At 36.5% G+C, this 26,363-nt stretch overlaps 1 protein-coding gene across 2 annotated transcripts in view; it reads left to right on the forward strand.

Moving 5' to 3' along the window:
* Positions 1-24,725, forward strand: part of LOC115232486 (beta-1,4-galactosyltransferase 7-like) — a 72,881-nt gene extending 48,156 nt beyond the window's left edge. Inside the window, exons 2-6 of one of the 2 annotated variants that reach the window (XM_036499335.1) lie at positions 3,110-3,513; positions 5,266-5,491; positions 7,419-7,502; positions 22,268-22,372; positions 23,922-24,725. In XM_036499335.1, the coding sequence (XP_036355228.1) occupies positions 3,179-3,513; positions 5,266-5,491; positions 7,419-7,502; positions 22,268-22,372; positions 23,922-24,107 (936 nt within the window). In that variant the 5' untranslated portion in view covers positions 3,110-3,178 and the 3' untranslated portion in view covers positions 24,108-24,725. Of the gene's footprint in view, positions 1-3,080; positions 3,514-5,265; positions 5,492-7,418; positions 7,503-22,267; positions 22,373-23,921 lie in introns of those variants that run through there. The other variant, XM_029802386.2, reaches the window with a different exon arrangement.
* The last annotated feature ends 1,638 nt before the right edge of the window (positions 24,726-26,363 follow it).

A 26,363-nucleotide genomic window follows, 5' to 3' on the forward strand; every position in this document is an offset into this window, starting at 1 on the left:
GTATCAGCTAATTCCCCCACCATCAAAATTTCTAGCCTTATACCAAAATTTGAAACTATTATTATTATTATTATTATTATTATTATTATTATTATTATTATTTTTATTTTCATTAGCATCTTCTTTCAATTCTGTTTCTATTTCTTGCCAAGTGTCTTCCTGACACCTAAGGCTGAGAAATGTACTTTATTGCATTGGTAGGCCATTAAAACAAACACGCCAGATTGTTCATTTACAGAGTCATGTGATAAAGAATAAGGGAAGATAGAGAGTAAAAGGAAAAAATAATAAAATAGAAATCATGTTGAGGTCAGTTTTGCCTTTCATCTCTCCTCAGTCAATAAAATGAAGTACAAGTCAAGAGCATCAAACTAATTGCATTGTGATATTTATTCCAACTTTTTAGGTTCTATTCTTTTATTCTTTTACTTGTTTCAGTCATCTGACTGTGGCCATGCTGGAGTACCACCTTTAGTTGAACAATCGACCCTAGAACTTATTCTTTATAAACCTAGTACTTATTCTATCTGTCTCTTTTGCCGAACTGCTAAGTTACAGGGGTGTAAACACATCAAGATAGGTTGTCAAGTGATGGTCGGGGGGGGGGGGCAAACACAGACACACAAACATAAACACACACACACATCCAACGGGCTTCTTTCAGTTTTCCACTAACAAGACTTTGGTTGGCCCTAGGCTATAGTCGAAGACACTTGCCCAATGTGCCATGCAGTGGGACTGAATCCGGAACCTTGCGGTTGGGAAGCAAGCTTCTCACAACACAGCCACTACTGCGCCTATAGTCACATCCTGCCAAGATCAACTTTATTGTTTGTCTTTCTGGGGTTGATAAAATAAAGTACCAATTAAGAACTGTTAACCAAAAGTTTTTTAAGTAGTAAAATTGGCATCTCTGATAATATTATACTGCTCTAGTTAATTTGCTATTTAAGCAGTGAGTTTGTGGTTGGTTAATGGGTTGGATGTGATGCTAATAAAGGAACAAGAACTCCTGAAATATGGGCACATACGACCATCACCCATTTTCCATTTTCAATCACATTGTTTACATTAGGCATACTTAGATACGAAACATCACAATAAGTTGGTGTTGGCTATAATCTACTATAATAATACTCTTGTTTTTTTTCTCCGTCACAACATATGAATGAGAAAGGAAGGGGTGATGGCAGACTTGGTAGTGGGAGTGTTTCAACTCTGTGTGAGTATATGTGTATGTATGTAAAAAGGGAGTTATGTGAATATTTGTGTGTGTGTGTGCAGTGGAAGTGGGATGGTGGGCATTCAACGCTGAAAAGAAAAATTCAACACTGTGTAAGTATGTGTGCGCATGTACTAGGGAAGTATGTGAATGTTTGTGTGTGAACCAGCATTCTTTCAGTAACAAACGATGATCGATCATTGACATCACTTCTCAAAAGACAACCACTAGATAACATTGACAAGTGTATTAATTTGAATTACCATCCATATTCTATCTTTTGTCTTTATTACCTCTGCCTTGTATTGTTTTACATCACGTTTGTTTGTTTGTTTGTTTGTTTGTGTGTGGACAAGATATCTCAAGAACCACTGGATGGATTCGGATAAAACTTTCAGGGATGTTTGGCTTTGTGACTGATTAAATTTTGGGATCGATCTGGTACCCGACAAAGATTCTGGATTATTTCTCCATTTTTTAAACTTTATTTTTGAGAGCGATCAGGTTCATTTTTAGTATGCTCGTTTGTGAGAGCAGTTGAGTTTATTTCAGATATTCTTATTTTAAAAGTCATCTCCGGCTAATCGCTAAGAGGATGCTGGTGTTGCTTTGGCAGAGGTTTGTGCTCTCTGAGTGCTCTTGTTTGTATATAAAATACAACAATTAACTGTCATTTTTGATGGCATGGACCCAGCTAGTTTCTGTAGAAAATCTGTAGGGATAACCTTAACAAGTGATTTAATAGCACTGCTAACACAGTAGAACACAGCATCGACTTATAAAGCATTTAATATACTTTGTAGTATATTATGGTGGCATAACGAAATATAATGTCCCTACAAGTCATTAATTAATCACAATTTTCTGCCTTTGTTGCCTCTCTTAAGAAAGTATTCATTTTATCAAAAAAAAAAAAATGTGAGTAGATGGAGTGTGTGCAGTGGACTGGCAGAGTCAGTGGAGCATCAGTTAAAATGCCTTCCAGAATTCCTTCTTGCTTTCTGTCTTCTGAGTTCAAATATCATACCAAGATCAGCTCTGCCTTTCATTCTTCTGGGGTCAATTAACCCTTTCATTAGCAAATTTATTTTGAGATGCTCTGTGTTTCTTTCAATTAATTTTAAATATAACAAAGAATTTAATAAAATAATGTAGTTATCATTAAGCTATTGTTAGGAACATAAATCACAACTAAGGTTTGGAAGATTTTGATTCAAAACTTATGAAAAGAAGACATTTGTACTATAGAACCAGAGGCGGTTTCAGCTGATTGGTATGGAAAGGGTTAACTAAAGTACCAGTCAACAATTGGGTCGATATAGCTGACTTATCTTTCCCCACTAAAAATCTGAGATTGGGTCCATCTTTTAGTTTTACATGTTTGTCATTCGACTGCCGTCATGCTGAGTCATTACCTTGCAGTGTTTAGTCGAACAATATTGACCCCAGCACCTATTTTTAAAATTTATTTTGGTATTTATTCTATTGTTCTCTTTTGCTAAACCATTTGGTCATAGGAACATGCACAAACCAACATTGGTTGTCAAGCAGTAGTAGAGGATGCACACGCACGTGTGTGCATGCATGCACACACACACACTCTCTCTCTCTCTTTCACTCTCTCTCTCTCTCAGTGGGCTTCCTCAAAGTTCTTGTCTACCAAATTCACCCACAAGACATTGATGGGCCTGAGGTTATCGTAGAGGACACTTGTCGAAGGTGCCACACAGTGGAACTGAACCTGAAACCACATGGTTTCAAAGCAAACTTCTTAACCACACAGTCATGCCTGAACCGATGTTTGAAACAACTATCGTTATTAAGAAATATATATATTTATCTGTTCATATGTATTTATCTGTTTTTCTTATTTGTATTCTTCGACAGATTGCCACTTCATGCAGATGCACACCAGCCTAGCAAGAGAAGGAAAAAGAACTTTGCCAATCTTAGCCAATGTTATGTTTTGGAAAATTAAGACGAAGTCACATTTGGAAATTCTTTTTAATTTGCATTGTCGTGACACTTGGGATTTCCTTTTGCTTAAACCTTATCCCTCTCCAGGATGGATACCATGACTGTCCATGTAATCCATCCTCATATGAAAATGAAAACAAAATTACCATTAGGAATTTTTCCAAGCAAACTGCTTACCATAAACTGGCCATTATTGTTCCATTTCGGGACCGGTTTGAAGAATTATTGGACTTTGTTCCCTATATGGGTCACTACCTGAACTTACAGAAAGTCAGTCATAAGATATTTGTTATTAACCAAGTAGACAACTTCAGGTAAGGCATGCTTATGTCATTATTCAGTTTTATTTCAAGATTTCATATCAATAGAGAAAGAACCGGTTTCTTACCTAGATCCAAGGCTCCTTCATTGGAATCTCAGCAACATCGACAGGGTATTTTTGCATGCATTTGTGTATATGTGTAGTATATGGAGTCAGTGCATATGCAGATTTGTCTGTCAGTCTGTCTGCCTGTCTGTCTGTCTGTCTGTCTGTCTGTCTGAATGAATGACTTGAAACTGCATTTGGTAGTGGGGTTCTGGTTTGAGAGTTGCAGGCTTTTGAGGAGTGTGGAACTATCTCTTAGCCACTATTGTTCATTGTTCTACACTGGCCTAGAGTAGTAGCACCTGACGGGTCTGCTGAGGGTTAACAAGCATATAACATTCCATCTGAGTGCAGGGATGCAGAAATTTCCTGAGTGCAGGGATGCATCAGGGCATGCAATAAAACTAATGGAAGTGAGAGACCCTTAGCTGTTGTCACAGCAATCTTCTAGAAAAGGGACTCTCTGACATAAAACCTGCAATTTCACATGATTACTGGTCATCTTGCTTCAGCCTGTCACTAGGTACTAATTGCAGGGGCTCACAGAAAATGGTACATGTGTTGTGCAAGCGTTAGTCACCATATGTACAGATGTCCCTTTGTGGTGACCTTGTTTGTCATTTCATCTATTGAAAATCCTATGGTAACAGAAAAGTGGTGGTATGTGCAGATCTTACCTGTTGGAAGTGCACAGTTTGTTACAGCTTTCATCTGTCACCTAGGCTTGAAACCATACAGATCTGCAATGGGACTGAGTAGTGATCTGAGAGGTCATGGATGAAAAATCAAAAATGCTATTGACAAAGAGGAAGCACAAGGAGACGGCAGTCATCAGTGAAGATGAAGCAATCACCACATGTGTGTATGGGTGTGTTTATGAATGTGTGTGCATATGTGTGTGCTGAATCATTTGTTTTACATCCGTTTATCTATGCAGGTATGTGTTTGGTAGATATTTATATGAGGCAGTGTTTTAAGGTTGGACGCTCCTCTTAGTTGCTAATGCTTACCTGTTTTTCAATCCAGGTAGTTTTATTCCACTATACTTCAATAGTTCCGGGCTTGTAGGTGTATAGTTTACAAAGAATATAAGCTTGGCATCACTGCTTATTTGCTCAAATGGTTTTGTGCAAAGAAGAAGAAATGATGATATTTACACATATATATGCACAGACATTTACACACACACACACACACACACACAGACACAGCAAACTACTATACAGTCTCCATTTAATAATTCCACTCATAAGGCATGTGTGTGTGTGTGTGAGCACTCCTGTCTTGGAATCATATGATGGTTGTAAGCAAGCATTACTATCGTACAGGCAGTGTCCCTTGTTACCAGTCTTTCATGAAAACATGTCTGGGCTTGGAGAAATATTACCTTATATGGAAACATCATCATCATCATTGTTCGACCGTGGTCAAGACAATGGAATTTACTATGCTACGCCAGACTTCACAGTCCATCATAGCATTACAGAGGTCCTGTTGCTGGATGCTTGTATGGAAACAGATGAGATGCCCTTCCTGTAGCCAACAGGAAGGGCACCCCGCCATAGAAAATCTGTCTCAACATATTCTGTCCAACCCTAAAATGATGATATATGATAACATACTGAGTGTTTAGCTTGTTTTTTTTTCTGTGTTAAAATTCTGTATTTTACTCTTCACTTTATTTGCTTCACTTACCCAGGTTCAACCGTGCAGCGCTGATTAATGTGGGTTACTTAGAATCAAAGAGTGAGTGTGACTATCTGGCTATGCATGATGTTGATCTGCTGCCTCTCAACCCTAACCTCAGTTATGCTTACCCGTCTAAAGGACCTTTCCATGTTGCTGCACCTAATTTACATCCACGTTACCATTATCCAAAGTTTGTTGGAGGCATCCTCCTATTGACTTGTGATGATTTCCAAAAGGTAAGAGCTGATTTTTTCCCCCCTTTTTTCTTTCTTTGTTTCTTTGTTTCTTTCTTTGTTTGTTTGTTTCTTTTCTTTTTTTCTTTCTTTTCTTTCTTTCTTTCTTTCTTTCTTTCTTTCTTTCTTTCTTTCTTTCTTTCTTTCTTTCTTTCTTTCTTTCTTTCTTTCTTTCTTTCTTATATTATTAAATTATTTGTACTTGTGCCACTTAAAAAGCACTGGTGCTGGTGCCTCTTAAAAAGCATCCAGTACACACTGTGGAGTGGTTGGTATTCGGAAGGGCACCCAGCCATAGAAGTCATGTCAGAACAGATAATGGAGCATGGTATGGCTCCTGGCCTTACAAGCTCCTGTCAAACTGTCCAGTCCATGCCAGCCTGGAAAATAGATGTCAAATGAGGAGGATGATTGTCATTTAAGTTAGTCCTTCTTCGTGGAAGGTCAATTAAATTCTTCATAGGTAAACTGTTGTTGAAACAATACATGCAGACTTAGTTGTGTGGTTCAAAGTTCAATTTGTAGTCTTTGTTTTAAGTTTGCTTACATAGTTGAGTATTTTATACCATACCTATAAAATGAGGGCATGTGACTTAGTGGTTCAGGTATTTAGTTCACGATTGTAAGGTTGTAAATTCAGTTCCTGATATCATGTTGTGTCCTTATGCAAGACACTTTATGTCATGTTGCTCCAATTTGCTCAGCTGGCAAAAATGTGTAGTGCCTATATTTCAAAGGGCCAGCCTTGTCACACTCTGTGTCAAGTTGAATCTCCCTAGGAACTATGTTAAGGGTATGTGTATCTGTGGAGTGTTCAGCCACTTGCACGTTAATTTCATGAGTAGGTTGTTCTGTTGATTGGATCAAGTGGAACCCTTGTCGTCATAACCAATGGAGTGCCAGCTTCATCTCAAGGAAACACCACTACACTACACCCCAACTAAACAATGAATGACACTCAACTACAGCCTTTACAACCACTCTAAATGCTAAGTCTCACTATCACTGGTGATCTCCTCTGGTGAAAACACATCCTTAGCATTGTCACAACAGGATTCCAAAGACTGGCTTTTCTCTTCAGGATCAGAAAATATTTCAGCCTCTAACAATTGCTGATACTCTATAAGGCTTAAGTGAACTCCATTATGAAGTATTGCTCCAACATCTGTGACACTATCCCCGTCTCCAGAGAGAGAGAGAGAGAGAGAGAGAGAGAGAGAGAGAGAGAGAGAGAGAGAGAGAGAGTTATGACCCTACTGTTTTATTTTATTCGTTTTCCTTTGCCAAATATATAAATATGAAATTGTTGAAATAAATTTCATTAGCTTCCTGGTGGTATTGTTTTTGATATAGAAAATTTAAAGATGTAACAAATTTTGATATTGGTGTTTGAATATGTTTTTTGAACATTGAATAAATATTTAATCCCATTTGTATTTGAACATGAAATCTGTGATAGTATTTGGTTTGTTATATATTCTATGCCCCCTAATTTGTTTTAAATAAGCTCTTGTCCTAAAAAAGTACGTTTTAAAAATACTTAATATAAAAAAAAAATTAGCTTATATGATAACTGATCTAATGCAAGGGACACTATTTCACGATATTTCTCATGAGTTATCTCCCTGATGAATTTTTTTTGTCAAATCATTATATTTCTGTAATTTTAAAAAGTAAAAGTTTAAACCAGGAATATTGTTATTCTGCTATTGAAGATTTCTAAAGAGATTTGTCCTCACGATAGTCTACTTCTTAGCCAATGTAAACTCATTAAGTTTTAATTTCCGAGGATGTACAATAGATTACACCATACACAGTTAATCTGGTTTAAAAAGTTTCTTGGTTTATTTTCCACTAATGTCTACACCATATGCTATGTGGCTTATTTGTTAAGCTATCACTATTTTGTCAATATTTTCTTTCATTCTAGACTCGTGGTTTGTCCAACAGATATTGGGGCTGGGGACAAGAAGATGATGAGTTCTATGTTAGGATGAGAAAAGCTGGATTAAATGTAAGTTGAATTTAAAAAAAAATTTTGCTTCTTTCTTTTTAAAACATATTTTATTGTATTTCATTTTCTGCATGAGTATTCGACTCATTGGTTAGTGTATTAACTGAGTATTGAAATAGTATTCACAATAAAAAAAAAAGAGTAAAGACCCCCTTTGGTCATGTATGACTATGGGATTGCACCTAGAAAGTTACCCTCTGAGGCACAAGTCTGGACAAAGTTGTTTCTGGAAGACCAACAGTCGTCCAGGCATACCAACCTCCCGTCTTCAGGCCACTGATGTTATCCAAAGAAAAGGCAAAAGCTGATACAGCTTAGCACTAGTGATGTTGCAACTCATTTTTACAGCTGAGTGAACTGGAGCAACATGAAATAGAGTGCCTTGCTCAAGAACACAACACACAGCCCAGTCTGGGAATTGAATATTTAGATTTTTACTTCTTTTCATCCTTTATCTGAGAGTGTAGCTGCTAGAATAAGAATAGCCTGGGCAAAGTTCAGAGAGCTCCTACCTCTGCTGGTGACAAAGGCCCTCTTGCTCAGAGTAAATGGTAGACTGTATGATGCATGTGTGCAAACAGCTATGCTCTATGGCAGTGAAACATGGGCCGTAACTGCATGTGTAAGCTTGCAAGGGATGAAGCTAGTATGATCCACTGGATGTGTAATGTCAGTGTGCATATACAACAGAGTGTAAGCACCCTGAGAGAAAAGTTGGACATAAGAAGCATCGAATGTGGTGTGCAAGAGAGATGACTGCGCTGGTATGGTCATGTGTTGCGAATGGATGAGGACAGCTGTGTGAAAGAGTGTCACACACTAGCAGTAGAGGGAACCTGTGGAAGAGGTAAATCCAGGAAGACCTGGGGTGAGGTGGTGAAGCATGACCTTTGGACATTGGGCCTCAAGGAGGTGATGACAAGTGACCAAGACATTTAGCATTATGCTGTGCTTGAGAAGATCCAGCAAGCCAAGTGAGACTGTAACTATGGCCTATGCCAGTGCAGCATAACCGGCCCATTTAAGAGTACTCTTCAATCATTGGGCAGTAAACTGCACTTGCGAAGACCTGTTGAGTCAAATGAAATCATTGTCCTGGCCGATGCCAGTACCGACTGATTGGCTCCTGTGCCAGTGGCATGTAAAAAGCATCATTCGAGCATGGTCATTGGCAGTGCTGCCTGACTGGCTCCTGTGCTGGTGGCACATAAAAGCACTGTTCAGGCGTGGTCGATGCCAGTACCGCCTGACTGGCCCTCATGTCGGTGGCATGTAAAAATCATCCTCTACACTCTCGGAGTGGTTGGCATTAGGAAGGCCATCCAGCTGGAGAAACTTTGCCCGATCAGATTGGAGCCTTGTGCAACCTTCTGGCTTGCCAGCCCTCAGTCAAACCATTCAACTCATGCCAGGATGGAAAGTGGATGTTAAACGACGACGATGATGATGATCAGCCTTGACCATGCAGCACTTTGATCAAATATTCCATTTGTGACCATCCTGAAGGAGGAAAGGCAAGTGTCCATGACTTTTGAATTACTCTCTGAATCTGGTTTGGTTTATATTTTTGATGTTCAATTTTAAGCATCTGTAAACTTATATATGAGAAGAGAATTCAAGAGAAGAAAGGATTGACTGGAATGGGCAGAAACATTAGCACGCCGGGTGAAATGCGTGGCCGTATTTCGTCTGCCATTACGTTCTGAGTTCAAATTCTGCCGAGGTCGGCTTTGCCTTTCATCCTTTCGGGGTTGATAAATTAAGTACCAGTTATGCACTGGGGTCTATGTAATTGACTTAATCCGTTTGTCTGTCCTTGTTTGTCCCCTATGTGTTTAGCCCCTCGTGGGTTGTAAAGAAATATATAATATTTTCTATTAGAGGTAGAAGGCCTGAAATTTTGTGGGAGGGAGCTACTCAACTACATTGACCCTAGTGCTTAACTGGTACTTCTGTTATTGATCCTAAAAAGATGACAGCAAACCGATCTTGACAGAATTTGAACTCAGAATGTAAAGGTGGAAAAATGCAGCTAATCATTTTTTTCATGCATGCTAATGATTCTGCTAGCTTGCCATTTTGATGATACAGTTATAATAAGGCCTAAACATGCCCCAAATTTTCTCCTGTACTTGCTGAAATAATGAGAACAATATTAGTTGGAGACTGATATTATATCCCACCCACTCATAACTATTTCTAATTAGCTTTCTAATACCGCCTGCATTAAATATCAGTCAGATCAGCCACTGTCTTGCAGCTGGTTAGAGGCACATTCTCCTTTCAGCATTGGATCCCAGTTCTCTAATTTTTTGGTCAAATCTACCCATTTTGTTCATCGTTTTTGTTCACCTCTGGTTACTTGTCTTTAGGATGTGCTTAGCCTAACTCTATTTCAAGTCTTTTGTAACATCTGAAATAATTACATGTTATATGTGAATATACAGATATAGTTGAAAAGGGGTTAAGAATCCATACAAATCAAAGGTTATTGGTAAAAAGTAAAAGTGGAAACCACATGATAGTATGTTGGAAATTCGTTTTGCTTTTTTTTTTTAAACTTTAGTGGGACAGGATAAGTATGTTTATATTCGTTACATTGACTTTTATAAAATAATACCAGTTTCAATCTGTATGCCTATCTTATCAAATAACAATTCAAAGTCTAGAATTAGGTAATAATTAAAAATTGGAAATTAAAACAGTTCTCCTATTCTGTGCATAGTTAGGCACAAGCATATGGTAAGTAGTTTACTTCCCAGCCACATGGTTCTGGGTTCACTCCCACTGTGTGGCACCTGGGTCAAGTGATTCCTACTATAGCCTCGGGCTGACCAAAGCATTGTGAGTGCATTTGGTAGATAGAAACTGAATGAAGCCCATCGTATATATAGATGGAAGAAACAGAAGACGAAGACATATATATATATATGCGTGTGTTGGTCATTATGTCTCTGTTTCTCTCCCACCACCACTTGACAACCGATGTTGGTGTATTTATGTCCCACATAACCTAACAGTTCTGTAAAAAAGAAGACCGATAGATTAAATACCAGGCTTAAAAAGAAAATAAACTGTGGGATCATTAGTTCGACTAAAATTCCTCTAGGCGGTGTCCCAGCATGGCCATAGTCTATCGACGTCTGAAACAAGTAAAAGAAACGATAGTCAAGAACATGTGTATATGCATATGAAAAGTCAGGGCCAATAAATTTGGCAGTTATTGAAAGAGTTACCTCCCTTGACAGCGTGCAGTTTGTTTAAATATTTTTGATTTCTTGAGCGGTGCGGTGATTTTCTTCGTTTAAATCCTAAGTTAAAACCATCCTGGTTAAAACTGATTAATTTTTCTTTCAGCTATGTTAGCCATTCAGTTAAGGTTATACTGGAGCAATGCTCACATTACTAACCATTCTATGTTTATTGTGTCATCATTGCAACGCGCGCACACACACACCATCGTAGCTTTAAAGTCCACTTTTCTATGCTTGCATGGGTCAGACGGAATTTGCTGAGGCGGATATTTCCACAGTTGGATGTCCTTCCTGTTATTACCAACCCCCATCTGTTTCCAAGTGTGTGCAATTATCATCATTATCGTTTAAAGTCCGTTTTCCATGCTGGCATGGGTTGGACCGTTTGACTGAAATCTAGAGAGTCAGCAGCTGTACCAGGCACCAATCTGATCTGGCAATGTTTCTGCAGCTGGATGCCTTTCGTAACACCAACCACGCTGAGAGTGTAGTGGGTGCTTTTTACATGTCACAGGCATGGGCCGGACATGCATAGCTGTAAATAGAAGTTGAGAACTTCTACTTAAACTGTGCATGAAATATGATCTGACCAAGAGAAACACCCTCTTGAGTTTCAGACAGTGGTTTTACAACTGGTGCCATTCTTTGTCAAAATTGCAACATCTGTTAGATTATGAGTTTATGCATTGGAACAATATTATGGATATAATCTCTACATATGCCATGAAGTGGACTAACTATTTGACTGCCTACTCATGTGTATAACATGTAATTTGTCTGTAATTTGTCTGAATTACAAGAAATGTAGTAGCATTGTAATAAAAAGATTGGATGACAACAGAAAAATCCTTAAGTGCATCATCCTTAAGTAAATATAATTGGCAAACTGAAAATGTTACTTGGCATTACAACAGTTAGTAGTTTTGGGGAGCAACTTTGTGTGGCAACCTACAAAACAATGCTGTCTTGATTGGTGTCCCCAGTTGGCAAGCATCCCGACCAATTTGATGGAAATGATACAAATATTCAATAGCTGCTACTTGAATGAAAAATTCCATAAAGCCATTCTATGTAGATGAAATACATTGCAAGTTAACAATCAAAGATGTAAATGTCTTGTTACTGAACATTTTGCTGGTGTTGAAGGCCAATAGTGGAACTAGAAGCAAGATAAAGTTCAGGTGCTGGCTGATTCAAACAATGCCAGTTGTATACCAGTTCCCAGAACAGTAAGGATGGCTCATACTTTTACACTGAGAAAAATATTATTAGAAAATGGTAGCAGGAACATTTTAGTGAGTTACTAAATTAGCCTTGAACAATTTTTCTGAAATTCTCTGGAGTACATTCAACATGTTTCCAAGAGATATTAGTTTTAATTTTCTGCTGACTATAGAAGAGCTGAAGCTACCACCCAAGAGACAAAACTGAGGGGCAACTCCTGGTGGGATAGAATTGTGTTGTAGATTCCACTTATCTTCAGAGAATGTTAGCGATGTAATGATCTGCAACAGTTCAAAAATGCAGATAGCCACTATTTGCAAATAAAAATTATCAAATTCTGGCAAAATTACTGTTTAGGTAACTGATAAAAAGAACAAAAAAACAAACACAAAAAAAAAAAAAGAATTTTTCTTGAATGCCAATCTGAATTTTTCATGTTTAGGAATACTGCTGGTGTCATGTAAAAGCATCCATTCCAGTGCCATGTAAAAGTGTCTATGCCACTGCCTGTGTTAGCACCATGTAAAAGTGCCCATGTAGGTGCTGTGTAAAAGTGTGCCATGTAAAAAGCACCCAGTGAAATGTTTGGCATTAAGAAGGGCATCCAACTGAATAAACCGTGCTAAAATGGACAGTTGGAACCTGGGCATCTCTCCAGCTGGCCAGCTCCTGTCAAACCGTCCAACTTATGCCAGCATGGAAAATGAATGTTTCATGATGATGATGATAAAATCAGGAAAAGCTGTTGTCTTCTTTGTTTTGTTCAGGTTCCTTTCTGGTTGTGGTATATGAAAACATGGAAGGTGACAGCTGGATGAGGAAGTGCTGTGATATCTGCATCTGAGAACTTCTCTTTGTTGATGACTCAGCTCTGGGAGTTCATTTCTTGGAAATTATCCAGAAAATTACACATGATCCTGAATATACAGTGACAAGCCTTTGGCTTTTCAGTTGTCAGAAAAATAGTGAAGTCATATATTATTAACTTGAACCTGGTGTGATGGAATATAAACAATCGTAAATCAAATGGAATATATAACAATTATGCAGTATGAAGAAGTTCAAATATTTGGGCAGTACAAATTTTTATGACAGCAGCTGGACATAGTCTGCTGTGGTGACTATTTGGAAGCTCAGTAATGGACTGCAGAAATAGCGAGGCATAAAACAGTCAACAAAATGCAAAGTGTATCTAACAGCAGTGTTATGCCACTTATTGTTCTCTACTGACACCTACACACTCTGTCATCAATGCATCAAAAACCTAATAAAATACCAATAATATCTTATATGAAATCATCGTAATCTTCATTTAACGTCTACCCTCCATGCTGGCATGGGTTAGACGGTTTGACGGTTGGAACTGATGAGCTGGAGAACTGCACCAGGTACCAGTCTAATTTGGTATGGCTTCTACAACTTGATGCCCTTCCTAATGCCAGCCACTCCAGGAGTGTAATGGGTGCTTTTACATGCCACACGGGTGCCATTTACATGGAACCAACAGTGAACATGACTACAATTCATGGATGCCATGTAAATGATGAAATATAATGAATATTCTTGACAAAACCATCTGCCAACTAAGGGATCTTGCATCTTGCAACTACATCTAATGTTGAATGTATCTTTCTAGAATCATAGTAGTAGTGGGTGGGATGTGATTTGTATAGCCGGCTCTAGGATCTCTAAGTTTGTACTCTACTGTTATCTGAAATGTGGAGGCTACTGATAAGGGCTGCTGAAACTCTGATATTAGGATGTGTATAATTAAGTGATATTTAATTGAAATGGATGACTGCATAGGACAAGATATTGGCCAAGTACAAATGATGCCAGAGAGAATTAATGAAAGGTATAAGGAAGGAAAAAGAGCCATCAGTATTCTGCATTTTTTGTGATCATGGATGTACCAGCACTTTTAGTTGCTGCAGTTCCATGAAAGTGTGAAGCATCATCAAAGAACTTTCTTCAGGAAAATAAATTCTTTTCTGCTATCACTTCATATATGATTATATGATGGTTAGTGTGATCCCCCTCCCCCCCACACAGAGGAGCCCCTTATTCAACAAGGTTTTAATTAACGTGTTTCAAGTTTGTACTATTTATTAACTGTAACCTGCTTTTCTTCAACTTTAGATAAATTTTCGTGCAACATGGTTCGTGCATCATAAAATTAAAAATATCATAGCAAACATTATATTGCCATAGAAATAGCTGGCAGCTGGCAGTAGAAACCCTTGTTTCTTTTATTTTTCTCTTTCTCCTCATGATATCACTTATTTTTCATTTTTAATTAGAATACTTTTCCCCATCAGCAATGGATAACAGGGAAAATGAATTTGAGAATGACTTCATTTAAAGCGGGTAAAAAGCTTTTACTTTAGGGAAGGAACTTGAAATAATTAAAAATTATGATAATGGTGCTAGAAAGTAAGTGATTGCCCACAGGTTTAGATTGAATGAAATGACTATGCACTATTTCTAAAGCAACCTGAAGATTATCAGAACCCCCCCCCCCAAAAAAAAAAACAAAACAAAAAAACAGATGGCTTCATCTTCGACAGCAATGCAATCAACTTCAAATTAGAATGAGGAGATGATTGAAATGGAAGACTTATTACTCATATGGAATGAAGACTGTAATCAGTTGTATTCCATTGAGTACCCAGACTTTAAAATGGAGGCTTTGATCCTGTTCTCTACCTTGAAAGGAGACAATAAAGCAGAAGTTAGAAATAAACTTATAAGTAGTTTTGTGTGGTTCAAATACTTAAAGTGATCTGGTTTGCACAACATGAGAATTCAAAGTGAATCTGCCAGTGATGAGGAAACTGAAGAAAAATTTCAAGTAGATTTTCAAAGGCTTACGGAAGAAGAAAGTTATGATGACAGATTTTCAAAGTTGATGAGAATACTTTAGTTTGGAAGGACACATCCCTGCAAAACTTACCTTGCTAATACAACATGCAAGTTCACCAAATGATTGATAATGCAATGAGCTGCTAAAGAAAAGTGTTGGAAGATGAGAGGAAGTAGAATGAATTTTTTTTTTGAAAAAAGTATTAAATGTTAGAATAAATTTGTTTTATTGTATTTTAACTTGTTTTCCTTTTGGGCAGGTAGTTAGGGAGAAAATATGTGAAAAAAGAGGATGTTTGAAAAATAAGCAAAAAAGGAGTTGGATGAATTGTAATATTTTACACTTGTATATTTATATTTATCATTTTATATATGATTATTACATTTACCTTGGCACTTTAAAGGGACTGGTTGTGTTAAGTGAGGAATTTGTGCATGTGTATATGAATATATGTAATATATATATATATATACTTTATGTTATGAGTTCTACTTTTCCTGTTTGCATCACAAACCCTGTATGAACATATGCATGTACTTGTATAGGCACACCTTTGTATACAGATGCACAGTCAATGTGTTTGTTTATTATATTGGTAACTAAAATGGAATAAAATGTAGGGTTGCTCAAAAGAGAACTTGGCAGAACCATTAATACCATTTCAATAGCTGAGTGAATCCAGAGAGAAACAAAACCATAATAGCAGCAGCAGCAGCAACATAACCGCACCTGCAAACAACAGGAACAACAACCGGCTAATTCTAAACATTGGTTATTGCAAAACAAATTGTTTTGAGAAACGCATTGGAATTTCTTTGAGTGAAAGAAACAAACAACAAACAACAAAAAAAACATGAAGTTGCTTTTGTTCTTTTTTTTTGCTTGTTGTTACCAATTTTATAATATACATCATCATCATCATTATTATTTGCCTTACAGTAATAACCATTTGTGTTATCATTTTTGCATTATTGTTCATTATTGTTATCATTGTTATTATTGTTATTGTGTTTGTTGTTGTTGTTGTAACATTTATTTTATCTATTTTATCAAAGAATTTATTGAATATCTGGTGGGTGGGTGGATGCTGGGTGGGATGACGACAAAGAAGGGAAGCAAAGAATTGGAATAGATGTGAGACTGTAAAAGGAAACTACCGATTATATAAAATAGATGTTTTGTGGTTGGTTGGATGGATGGCTGGCTGGCTGGCTGGAAGGATGGAGGGATAGTTGGAGCATGGAAGAAGAGAAAGAGTGTCTGTATGTGTGTATGGAATATTCTGGAATGTTTCTCTAAATAAAATCAGATTTAAAATAAAAAAAAAATATCCAATAATAATAATCCTTTCTACTATAGGCACAAGGCCTGAAATTTGTGAGGAGGGGACTAGTCAATTATATTGACCCCAATGCTCAACTGGCACTTCTGTTATTGAACCCCGAAAGGATGAAATGCAAAGTTGACCTCGGCAGAATTTGAACTTAGAATGTAAAGATGGGCAAAACGCTTAGCAACATTTTACCTGGTGTGCTAGCAGTTCTGCTATCTCACTGCCCTAATGATGATGATGATGATGATACTAATAATAATAATAATAATAATAATAATAAATGCCCTAATGCAGTACCAGGCAGTGGCTCTCATGGCTTCTCATCTTAACTAATTGGAAGTGTTATCATGTACATTATTTTGTCTTGGTATAAAATATGGGCTACAGCAAATATTCTGCTTAATACCACAGATTTGCTTGTCAGTTGCTTGGCCATAACCAGTTGAGCATGTCCCTTAGTGGCTGACAATATGTGCGTCTCTAACCATGAGCAGAAGTAGTGAGGGAGCATCATAGCCATATGTTCAGAGGAATTCTTTGGGATTTGGATAATTCACCTCTGGAAACATGGGTGTTTCGTTCAACATCCTTAAACAACCCTTATTCAGGGACCTTTTCAGCGGGTTTGGCTACTCAATTTGAAGAAAATTCCAGCTGGGTTCCACTTGCAAGGTCATGTGTTGTTTATCTTGATATGTGATCACCATATTGCCCACATATGGTTGTAATGCATGTGCTTGGTGTACCCTTATCAGATGGATAGTCATGATGGGTATACTAGGCTTCGTATATTTTACCCCAGTGTCACTTTGATGGCATGCACTGCTCTCTCACTCAATAATAATAACTTTTCTACTATGTGGGCTGAAATTTTGTGGGAGAGACCCAGTTGATTACATTGACTCCAGTGTTCAATTGATACTTATTGTATCAACCCTGAAAGGAAGAAAAGGAAAAGTTGACCTTGGCGAAATTCGAACTCAAAACATAAAGACAACATTTTGTCTGGCAAGCCAATGGTTCTGCCATCTCAGTGCTTGAATAATAATAATAATAATAATAATAACAAACACATATAACATACAGAAAATTGTACTACTCGGCACTGCACACATCCTACGCAGTACACTTTCAATACAGTAACTATCAGAGTATCACAACAAATCACAGCACATACCCAAGGCGCACAGAGCTGCGCTCGGTAGTGAAGTGAAAGCACACTATAAAAATAAAACTACTGAATAATAATAATAATAATAACAACAACAAGAACACTCAGAGAGTGCAAACTTCTGCCAAGGCAACACCAATATCCTCTCAATGATTAGCCAGAGCTGATTTTTAAAATGAGAATATCTGAAATAAACTCAACTGCTCTCACAAACGAGAATACTAAAAATGAACCCGACGGCTCTCAAAAATTAAGTAAAGAAACTAGAAAAATAATCTAGAATCCTTGTCTTGTATATGATCAATCCTAATGGTAGTTATGGACTGTGAAGGTGGCTGTAGAAAATTTAGTAACAGTAATAAATAGTTTATCCTTAGTTAAAGTTAACAAATTCACCATTCAAAATAGTTACAGCCCAAAGGGAGATAATTGAGAAAGACTTGAAAGTTAACATAAGATCTTAATCATGTAAAGTAAATATTGTCCGGTAGTGGATTGATCCCCAAATCTAATCAGTTTGTGCCAGTCACAAGGCCAAACATCTCTGAAAGTTTCATCTGAATCCATGTTGTGGTACTTGAAATATCTTATCCACAGATAAACAAGCATGTCTGAAAGCAATACCTCCACCTTTGCTAAGGCAGAGGTAATAATGATAGTCATTATGGTTTCAAATTTTGGCACAAGGTCAGCAGTTTTGTAGTAGGGAGATCAGTGGAATACATCAACCTTAGTACTCAACTGGTACTTATTTTATTAACCCTGAAAAGAAGAAAGGCAAAGTCGATCTTGGCAAAATTTGAACTCAAAACATAAAGACAACATTTTGCCTGGCATGTTAATGGTTCTGCCATCTCAGTACTTTAATACTACTACTACTACTAATACTAATAATAATAATGATTTCAAATTTTGGCACAAGGCCAGCAATTTCAGTACTTATTTTATCAATCCAGAAAGGATGAAAGTCAAAGTCAACTCCGGCGGAATTTGAACTCAGAACATAAAGATGGTTGAAATGCCACTAAGCACTTTGTCCTGCATGTTAACGATTCTGCCATCTCGCTGCCTTAATAATAATAATAATAGTAGTAGTAGTAGTAGTAATAATGATAATCCTTTCTACTATAGGCACAAGGCTTGAAATTTGGGGGAAGGAGGTAAGTCGATTACAGCAACCCCAGTGCGTAACTGGTACTTATGTTACTGACTCTGGGAGGATGAAAGGCAAAGTTGACCTTTGCAGAATTTGAACTCAGAACGTAAGGATGGACAAAATATCGCTAGTGTTTTTGCACAGCATAACAACGGTGCTGCCATCACAGTGCCTTAATGATGATAATGATAAAAATAACAATAATAATAAAAATAATGATAATGATAAAACCAACTGAAAGCTAAGAAACCAATAAAGACAAACAAAAAATAGAGTATGACAATAACTGGAATATAAATAACTAAAAATGCTAAATGAATAAAGTAATATGGTTAAACTGAAAATCTAAAATATCTCATCTAAAACAACTACTACTACTACTACTACCACCACCACCACCATGTAACTAAATCTCCCCCTCTTAAAGAATGTGAATATACTATAATAATCTCTTGAAAGATTAATATATGTTTGTGTGTGTGTGTGTGTATGTCTGCATGTGTGTATGTGTGTGTGTCTATGCATATGTGTGTTTATACATACGTGTGTGTGTGTGTGTGTGTGTATACATGTGTGTATGTGTATACATATATCTGACTATGTGTGATTCTGTGTGTATATTTATTTATTTAAATTAAAGAAGATAACAAATGGAAGTAAAAGGAAAATGTTAATAGGGAGTCAAAATGATGTTATAGAATTCCTGACGAAAGCAAATTTTAGAATTCTGTGTATTCATTGCCAATGGCTTTTCCTATAGGAATCAGCGATAATCTTTCTTTTGAGACGTAACTTTGGCTCCTTCTGCTTTAGAAATGGTGCCGTGTGTTTTGGAATTTCCATTTGCATTCCAATTTTTATTTCTTAATTTTTTTTAATTTTCTGTTTAAGAAATTTTGTTGTGTAGTTATGTTCTTTTTTTTTGTTTGTTTTACTTAGTGTTTTTACTTTTGTTTTCACTGTTTGCTTATTTTATTTTTTATTTATTTGATGTTTTTTTTAAACCTAGTAATTGATGGAAAATTAGCTTGTATTCTTGTTCTGCAAATCATGTTATGATTTCTTTTACAATATTGGCATCAAGTGAAAAGAGGTCTGGCTTTGGTATCATCAATGAAGTTATTGGTGCTGGTTTTGATGTGCTGATCAACACTTGCAGTGAGGCGACTTAGAGCCTACTCTTTTTTTGCTTGCTTACAACGATACTACTGCTATGGATGGGTGTTAATGAGAAAATCTCTCTGTGCTCACTGAACCTGTTTGAAATAATAGCCAAGCCTTCCTCAAATTACTCTTCATCACCTTAAAGAAGAAGGTCACGTTGGTTGATGTAGTATCATCAGCATCATCAACATGTTTTTTCATGCTGGCATGGGTTGGAGAGGTTGACAGGAGCTGGCAAGCTGAAGAGCTGCCCAGGCATCATTTCTACAACTGGATACCCTTTCTAATGCCAACCACTTTACAGAGTGTACTGGGCGCTTTTACGTGGCACCAGCATGGCTGCTTTTTATGTGGTATCAGCACCTACAAGCCTTCAAGATTAGGATCCCTCAGTTGAAGAGGGATGTAGGGACATGCCTGTTTGCAAGGATAACCACAGTATTATGTAGCTTGATGTGTCTTCTCAAGCACAGCAAACTGCCAGAAGTTTTGGTCTCTAGTCATCCCCTCTGTAAGGCCCAGCATCTGAAGATCTTTTCTTACCAGTTTGTCCCATGTTTTCCTGGATCTACCCTTTCCACATGTCCTCTCCACAATAAGAGATCATTACTTGTAAAAGACAAGAAGGTTGTGGCTGGAGTGTCTTTGATCAAAGGACTACTTGACCTGGGGCTAAACAACAACAACAACAATAAAAAGAAGTACTATAATTGTAAGAACCACTTCTGGTAGCTCTCAGTTAATGCATTCAGTGTGTTAATTAACTGATTAGTATTTACTTCTGTCAGCTAACAGTTAAGGATGGATAAATTTTATGTTTAATTAGTGATGCATAAAATAGATAATATTTTAATTTTGTATTTGGCTTGCAAGATTCTTGATGTGAACCCATGTATTGAAACAGATTTTGTTGTATCTCAAAAGGGTCATTATTATTAATAAGTGTGCATGCACATACACACACACCTGTTCTTTTTCACTAATAGTTGACTAATAATGATAATAGAAGTGAAATAGAACCAGTGTTGTGTGTATGCTTATTATTGGCATAATGACCCTCCTGAGACACAACAAAATACATAAATATTTATCTTGTTTAATTGCTCTATAGAGATGGCTTGATTGTTGTTTGGCCCCAGGTCAGTTTTGATTGAGTAAACCTGTGAGCAAAAATATTCCAGCCATGATCTTCCTGTTTTTTTATTAAAAAAAAAATTTTAAGTGATATGTAGGACTATATTGTACATTGTGTCCCATTTTTGTTTTAGCAAGGAGTGATTCCATAGATTTCACTTCTACAGGATGGCCTGAAATTCAAACTACCTTTTAATATATTTGAATGTACTAAGTGGTAGAGCAAATTTTGGACCACCCTGTATTTCTACCAGGTTAAGTGACCACATAGACACTTCCCTGATGATTGTTTCCTCTATATGCCCCCAGTTTGTAAATATAACACTTTTACTAGATACCTTAAGATGGGTAAATATACCCATTCCTCTAAAGTTGGGAATTTCCTTTTTGTAATTTTGCTCTGGTGTTCTTACTTTGTACAACTTGACTATGTCTGAGGTAGAATTCCTATGTTGGTGATTCTCATAACCCATTTCATAGAACAAAATTAAAGAATCCATTTTTATACAGTCTATGCAACTGGGTTACATTAATCTGGCTGGTCCCATCTCTCGATAAAGCTATGGATATGGAAGTATTTGAAATCAGCTTTGAAATATCAAATACTTGCTTCTCATGACAATGTATTGTGGTACCTGTTTTCAATTAGGTGGACTGGGCTTTTGACATATGCCGTATTCAAACCATTTGTCATTCAACCAGTAGTGAGATATTTTATTGAAACAACTTACTACAACTAAGGCAGCCATCTCACAGAAAATTCTGCTACTGAGAATACTCACTTTGTTCTTGTTAAAGTATTATTTCTGTCACTGATGGCTAACTTGATGCTCAAGTTCTTAGGCCAAGCATTGTCTTGTATAGTAAGTTTAAATCTGTGAATTGAAACTCTGCACCTATTTGGGAACAGAATTTGATTCTTGATTACTTTGGTTCAAATAGTTCTTACCCATTATATATCTGTATCCTTACCCATTATATATCTGTATCCTTACCCAAGGAAAGTGTTGCGTCTGATCCATTTAATGTCAGGAAACTGGAAATAATTACTGGTCCTTAAAATCTCTTTAGGGTTTAGGAGTCATTTGCATGTTTATAAATATAATATATAATGTTTGTGTAAAAGCATTCAGTTCATGTAAAAAGCATCCAGTCCACACTGTAAAGTGGTTGGCATTTGGAAGGGATCCAACTGTAAAAACCCTGCCAAAACTGACCTCATCTGTGCTGGTGCCATGTAAAAAGCACTCTATCCACTTTGCAGAGTGGTTAGTGTTAGAAAGGGCATCCAGCTATAAAAACTATGCCAACAGACACTGAAGCTTGGTGCAGTCTTCTGCCTAGCCATCTCCTGTCAAACCGTCCAGCCCATGCCAGCATGGAAAGCAGACGTTAAATGACAATGATGATGATATATGTATTCATACTTGTTGAAGACCAATTCCTTCTTGATTCATTTATTGCAGATATCTCGCCCACAAAATATTACAACTGGTTACAAAACATTTAAACATTTACATGATTCCAAAAAACGTCGACGTGATACCAGCCGTTTTTTCAACCAGCACTATGTAAGTATTTTCTCTTGTATTCATGTGTTAGTCTCTTTTTTTATAGCTTTTCCACAACATTGATGCTTTTTTTTTGCCATAACACCATATTATGCAAATGTCAGTTTGTCTCTGTTTTTATTGCTGTTGTTTAACCCCAAGTCAGCACTGACTGGACAAACCTCTGCTTGTGTATGCTGTGTCTGTTTCTGTGTTTTCTAACTAGAAAGGGTATGGCCTGGTCAGCCTATAATGATATGCATAAGATCTGGTCATCAAATCTAAGTAGAGATTTCAAACTTAAAATCTTCAAAGCCACAGTCGAACCAATTCTACTATATGGCTCAGAAACCTGGACGTTATCAAAGAAGCTTGAGAGGCAGTTGGATGGAACTTACACTCACCTCCTTATGAGAGCTCAAAATCTCTCATGGAAGCGTCATCCAACCAAAGTATAAATATATGGGAAATTACCACCTGTATCATCTCTTGTGAAAGGTAGAAGAGTCCAGTTTGCTGGACATTGTTGTAGAGCTGAAAACGAGGTAATTTCTATTCTTCTCCTCTGGAAGCCATCTGCTTGCGATACTAGAGGGCACACACTCTCCTACCCTGGTGTAATCTCCAGGGATACAGGCATCCAGCAACAGGACCTTCGTAATGCTATGATGGACCGTGAAGTCTGGCGTAGCATAGTAAATTCCATTGTCTCGACCACGGTCGAACAATGATGAATGATGTTTCTGTGTTGTGATATGCTTGAGTGATACTTGTCATAAGTTTTACCTACTGAAAGTGGAGCCTGATTTCATTGTATCTAAAAGGAGAGGATTCCTTCAATCTTTCAGGAGGCTGGATTTATTTTCTGTAATGAACTTAAACTGTTTTCAAAATCAGGAGGATAATTGATAATTAATATTATTTAAAATGCTATGTGCAATGCAGTAATACAATAATACCAGTGATACTGTGCCTCACATTTATTCAGAAGTGAGTAAAGCATGGATTTCATAATGACATTAGTAGCATTAATGAAAGTTTCTCTGATTAGTTCACTGTGGACTTGAAGCTATGTTGCAGCTATGTCAAGAAATATTGTAAATATATTAAATCCAAGAATTATTTCTAGTCTTGCTCTAAAATAAATTTGATATTATGACCAAGAGATAACATGTAGGCAGAGAATAGAGAACTTGTGATTCCAGCTTCAGTGCTGCCAGAACCTTAATATCAGTGGTCAGTTAGATTGTTTATGCCAGTGAATATCCAGAAGAAATTGCATGTTGTTTTGTGTGTTAAGTAATTTTTACTGAAAATATAATGGAAAAGATGTACTTATCAACATAAGAAATAGCAAACTAAATTTATTTTTTAGTCCTTTCTTTAGTTTTTCTCTTTATTTGTCTTTTTTCTTTGTTCCTCTCTTTATTCTTTCCTTTCTTTTCCGCTGCTTTATCATTGAAAAAAGCAAGCAAATATTTTTCATCAATACACCACTGTTACAAAACAACATACTAACTAACTAAACTCTATTTTTGAATCTCATTTTTTTGCTCTGTTTATGTTGCAGATTTCCAGCCACCGTGATTATGAAACTGGGTTTGATACTTTGGCGTATGAAAAAGTTTCCCAGTATGACTTATCTGTGAATGGTTCTGTGGCAAAAGTGATAAATATTAGACTAAGCTGTGACTTGAGTAAGACACCCTGGTGTTTACAGAAGCAAGACCATAATTTAGCCAAACCTTATCTATGAAAATACATTATTGTTTATATGTGTATATTTTATATATATATATATATATATTGTTTTAACATTGTTTAAAGTTTGAATGGTATAAATATGGCTTGTGGTATGAAAATATTTATGCTAATAGAAAGGAAGAAAAAAATGAAAAAAAAAATGTAATCTATACTGTTTAAAGAAAAATCCCTTAAGCTTGTTACATCAATAATAACAGAACCAAATATATGGAAATCAAAACACACATTTATTCTGAGCTGCAAAACAAGTAGAAGAGTGAAATAGCTGCTGTAATAATACAGTGGAACCCTAGTTTATGAATTTAATTCATTCCAGAAGGATTTTTTGTCACCTGAAATATTTGTAAACTAGAACCATTTCCCCATTGGAAACTCAAGAGAAAGTATGGCAAAATTGAGCAAGGATGTACTCTGAGTGAAAGCTAGACAGCTACTGATGCTCCCTCACTGATACTCTCAGTTTCTTGCCCCCCTTTATTGTGTGTTTGTTGAGATGCTGCTTATCATTCAAGATGTTTTATGTTAGAAAAATTGTTCATAAACTGATTTGTTCATAATAGGAAGCATTTGTAAACTGACGTTCCACTGTACAATAATACACCTAAATTTACAAAAAAAAAAAGAAAAAAAAAAAGAGAAATGGCGGTGCCCCAGCATGGCCACAGCTCATAAGCTGAAACTAGAATCAATCAATCAATCAAATACTACCCCTGCTTTTCCCTTGTTTTTGGTTCATTTAAATATAATAATGATTATTTGAATAACACCAAAAGAAACAAGCAAATTTATTTTATAACCAAATACTGTAAGCCTTTTCACTCCCAGCTTTCAACTTGCAGCATTTTAAGGGTAAGAAGAAGAATGAAAAATCATGAAAAAAAAAAAGAGTGTAGGGAAATGATTTAAAAATGCATAAGGAAAAATGAAGAGAAAAATCTTATATCATAATTTTTTTTGTGTCTAGATAATCTTTACATTTTAGATGGAGGACAATCATCTTAAGCACTCAAACTAGCAACTGTTCAAAGTTTGTTTATTCTAGGTAACATAACCCTATAACAGTAGTGATGTCTTTTGTCTCTACTCAAAAATATTACACACACACACAAATCGTCATCATCATCATCATCAATTTATATCTGTTATATATATATATTATATATATATATATATATATATATATATAGGGGTTTGGTGATGCAAACAGGAAAATAGAACTCAAAATACAAGTATATGTATATGTATTTTATTAACAGTTATCAGATGTTACAGAGTGACTCAAGTGCTCAGATTTTTGTGCATTGGCCAATGCATAAAACTCTTGAATCTTGAGTCACTCATCACTCTGTAATGCCTGAGGGTTATTAACAAAAAAACGTCTGTGTGTGTATACATATACATAATGTGTGTACACATACAGATAGGTGTACAAACACAAAAAGCACTCGATGGGTGTCGTCTCAATACTCAGAATTAAGCGGCCAAATAACCAGATGTGTGCTTTATTCTTCATCTGAAACTTAAGTAATTCAATTGCGAGTGAAGCTCTGAATGCAAATATCACAATAAGAGGAGAATATTGTTTAAACAGTTTCTACACATTGCTTAATTATTCTCAGATAAACTCGTCTCCACCGAATCTCATTGCATCCATGATGGTGTCTTTGTGTGCTGAATGAGTGTTAAATCCCCAGTGAAATGTGATGAAGGAAACTGATAAACAAAATGATTAAGTTGTGAGAAAACCTAACTTTTCTAATTTTAATGTAAAGTAAATTGGCTTAGTAGTGAAAGTACCAAGCCAGACTTTAAGTAATTGCAGTTCCCAAGGCACTGCCTTACAGAATTAACATCACGCTTTTCGGATACTGTATGATTACATACTATATGCTCTTTTGATGTTATCTTAACCTTTAATACCATGTTTATTCTGTTCTTTTCATGAGCATCTATGAAGTTTGGAAGTGCTTTCCAGAAGTAATAGTAATGATTAACCCACCGGCTCGTTAGGATATCATTGAAGACTTTGTCTTCCTGTAGTGATTTAAAGTAGGATATATTCAAAGGAATGGTTTTCTTAACTTTTCCTTGTGTTATTGAAGTATTTGGACACAGCATTGCAATCTAATGAAGTTATGTAATGTTGTTGGTTACAGAAAGCTCCTACTTGTACAGTAGAGGACATGTGGCTTCTTATGTCACCCATTTGCAGTCACGCAGACAGCTGTTGTCTTCTTTTCTCAAGGAC

This window comes from Octopus sinensis, linkage group LG2 (assembly GCF_006345805.1).
Source record: "Octopus sinensis linkage group LG2, ASM634580v1, whole genome shotgun sequence".
NCBI lineage: Eukaryota > Metazoa > Mollusca > Cephalopoda > Octopoda > Octopodidae > Octopus > Octopus sinensis.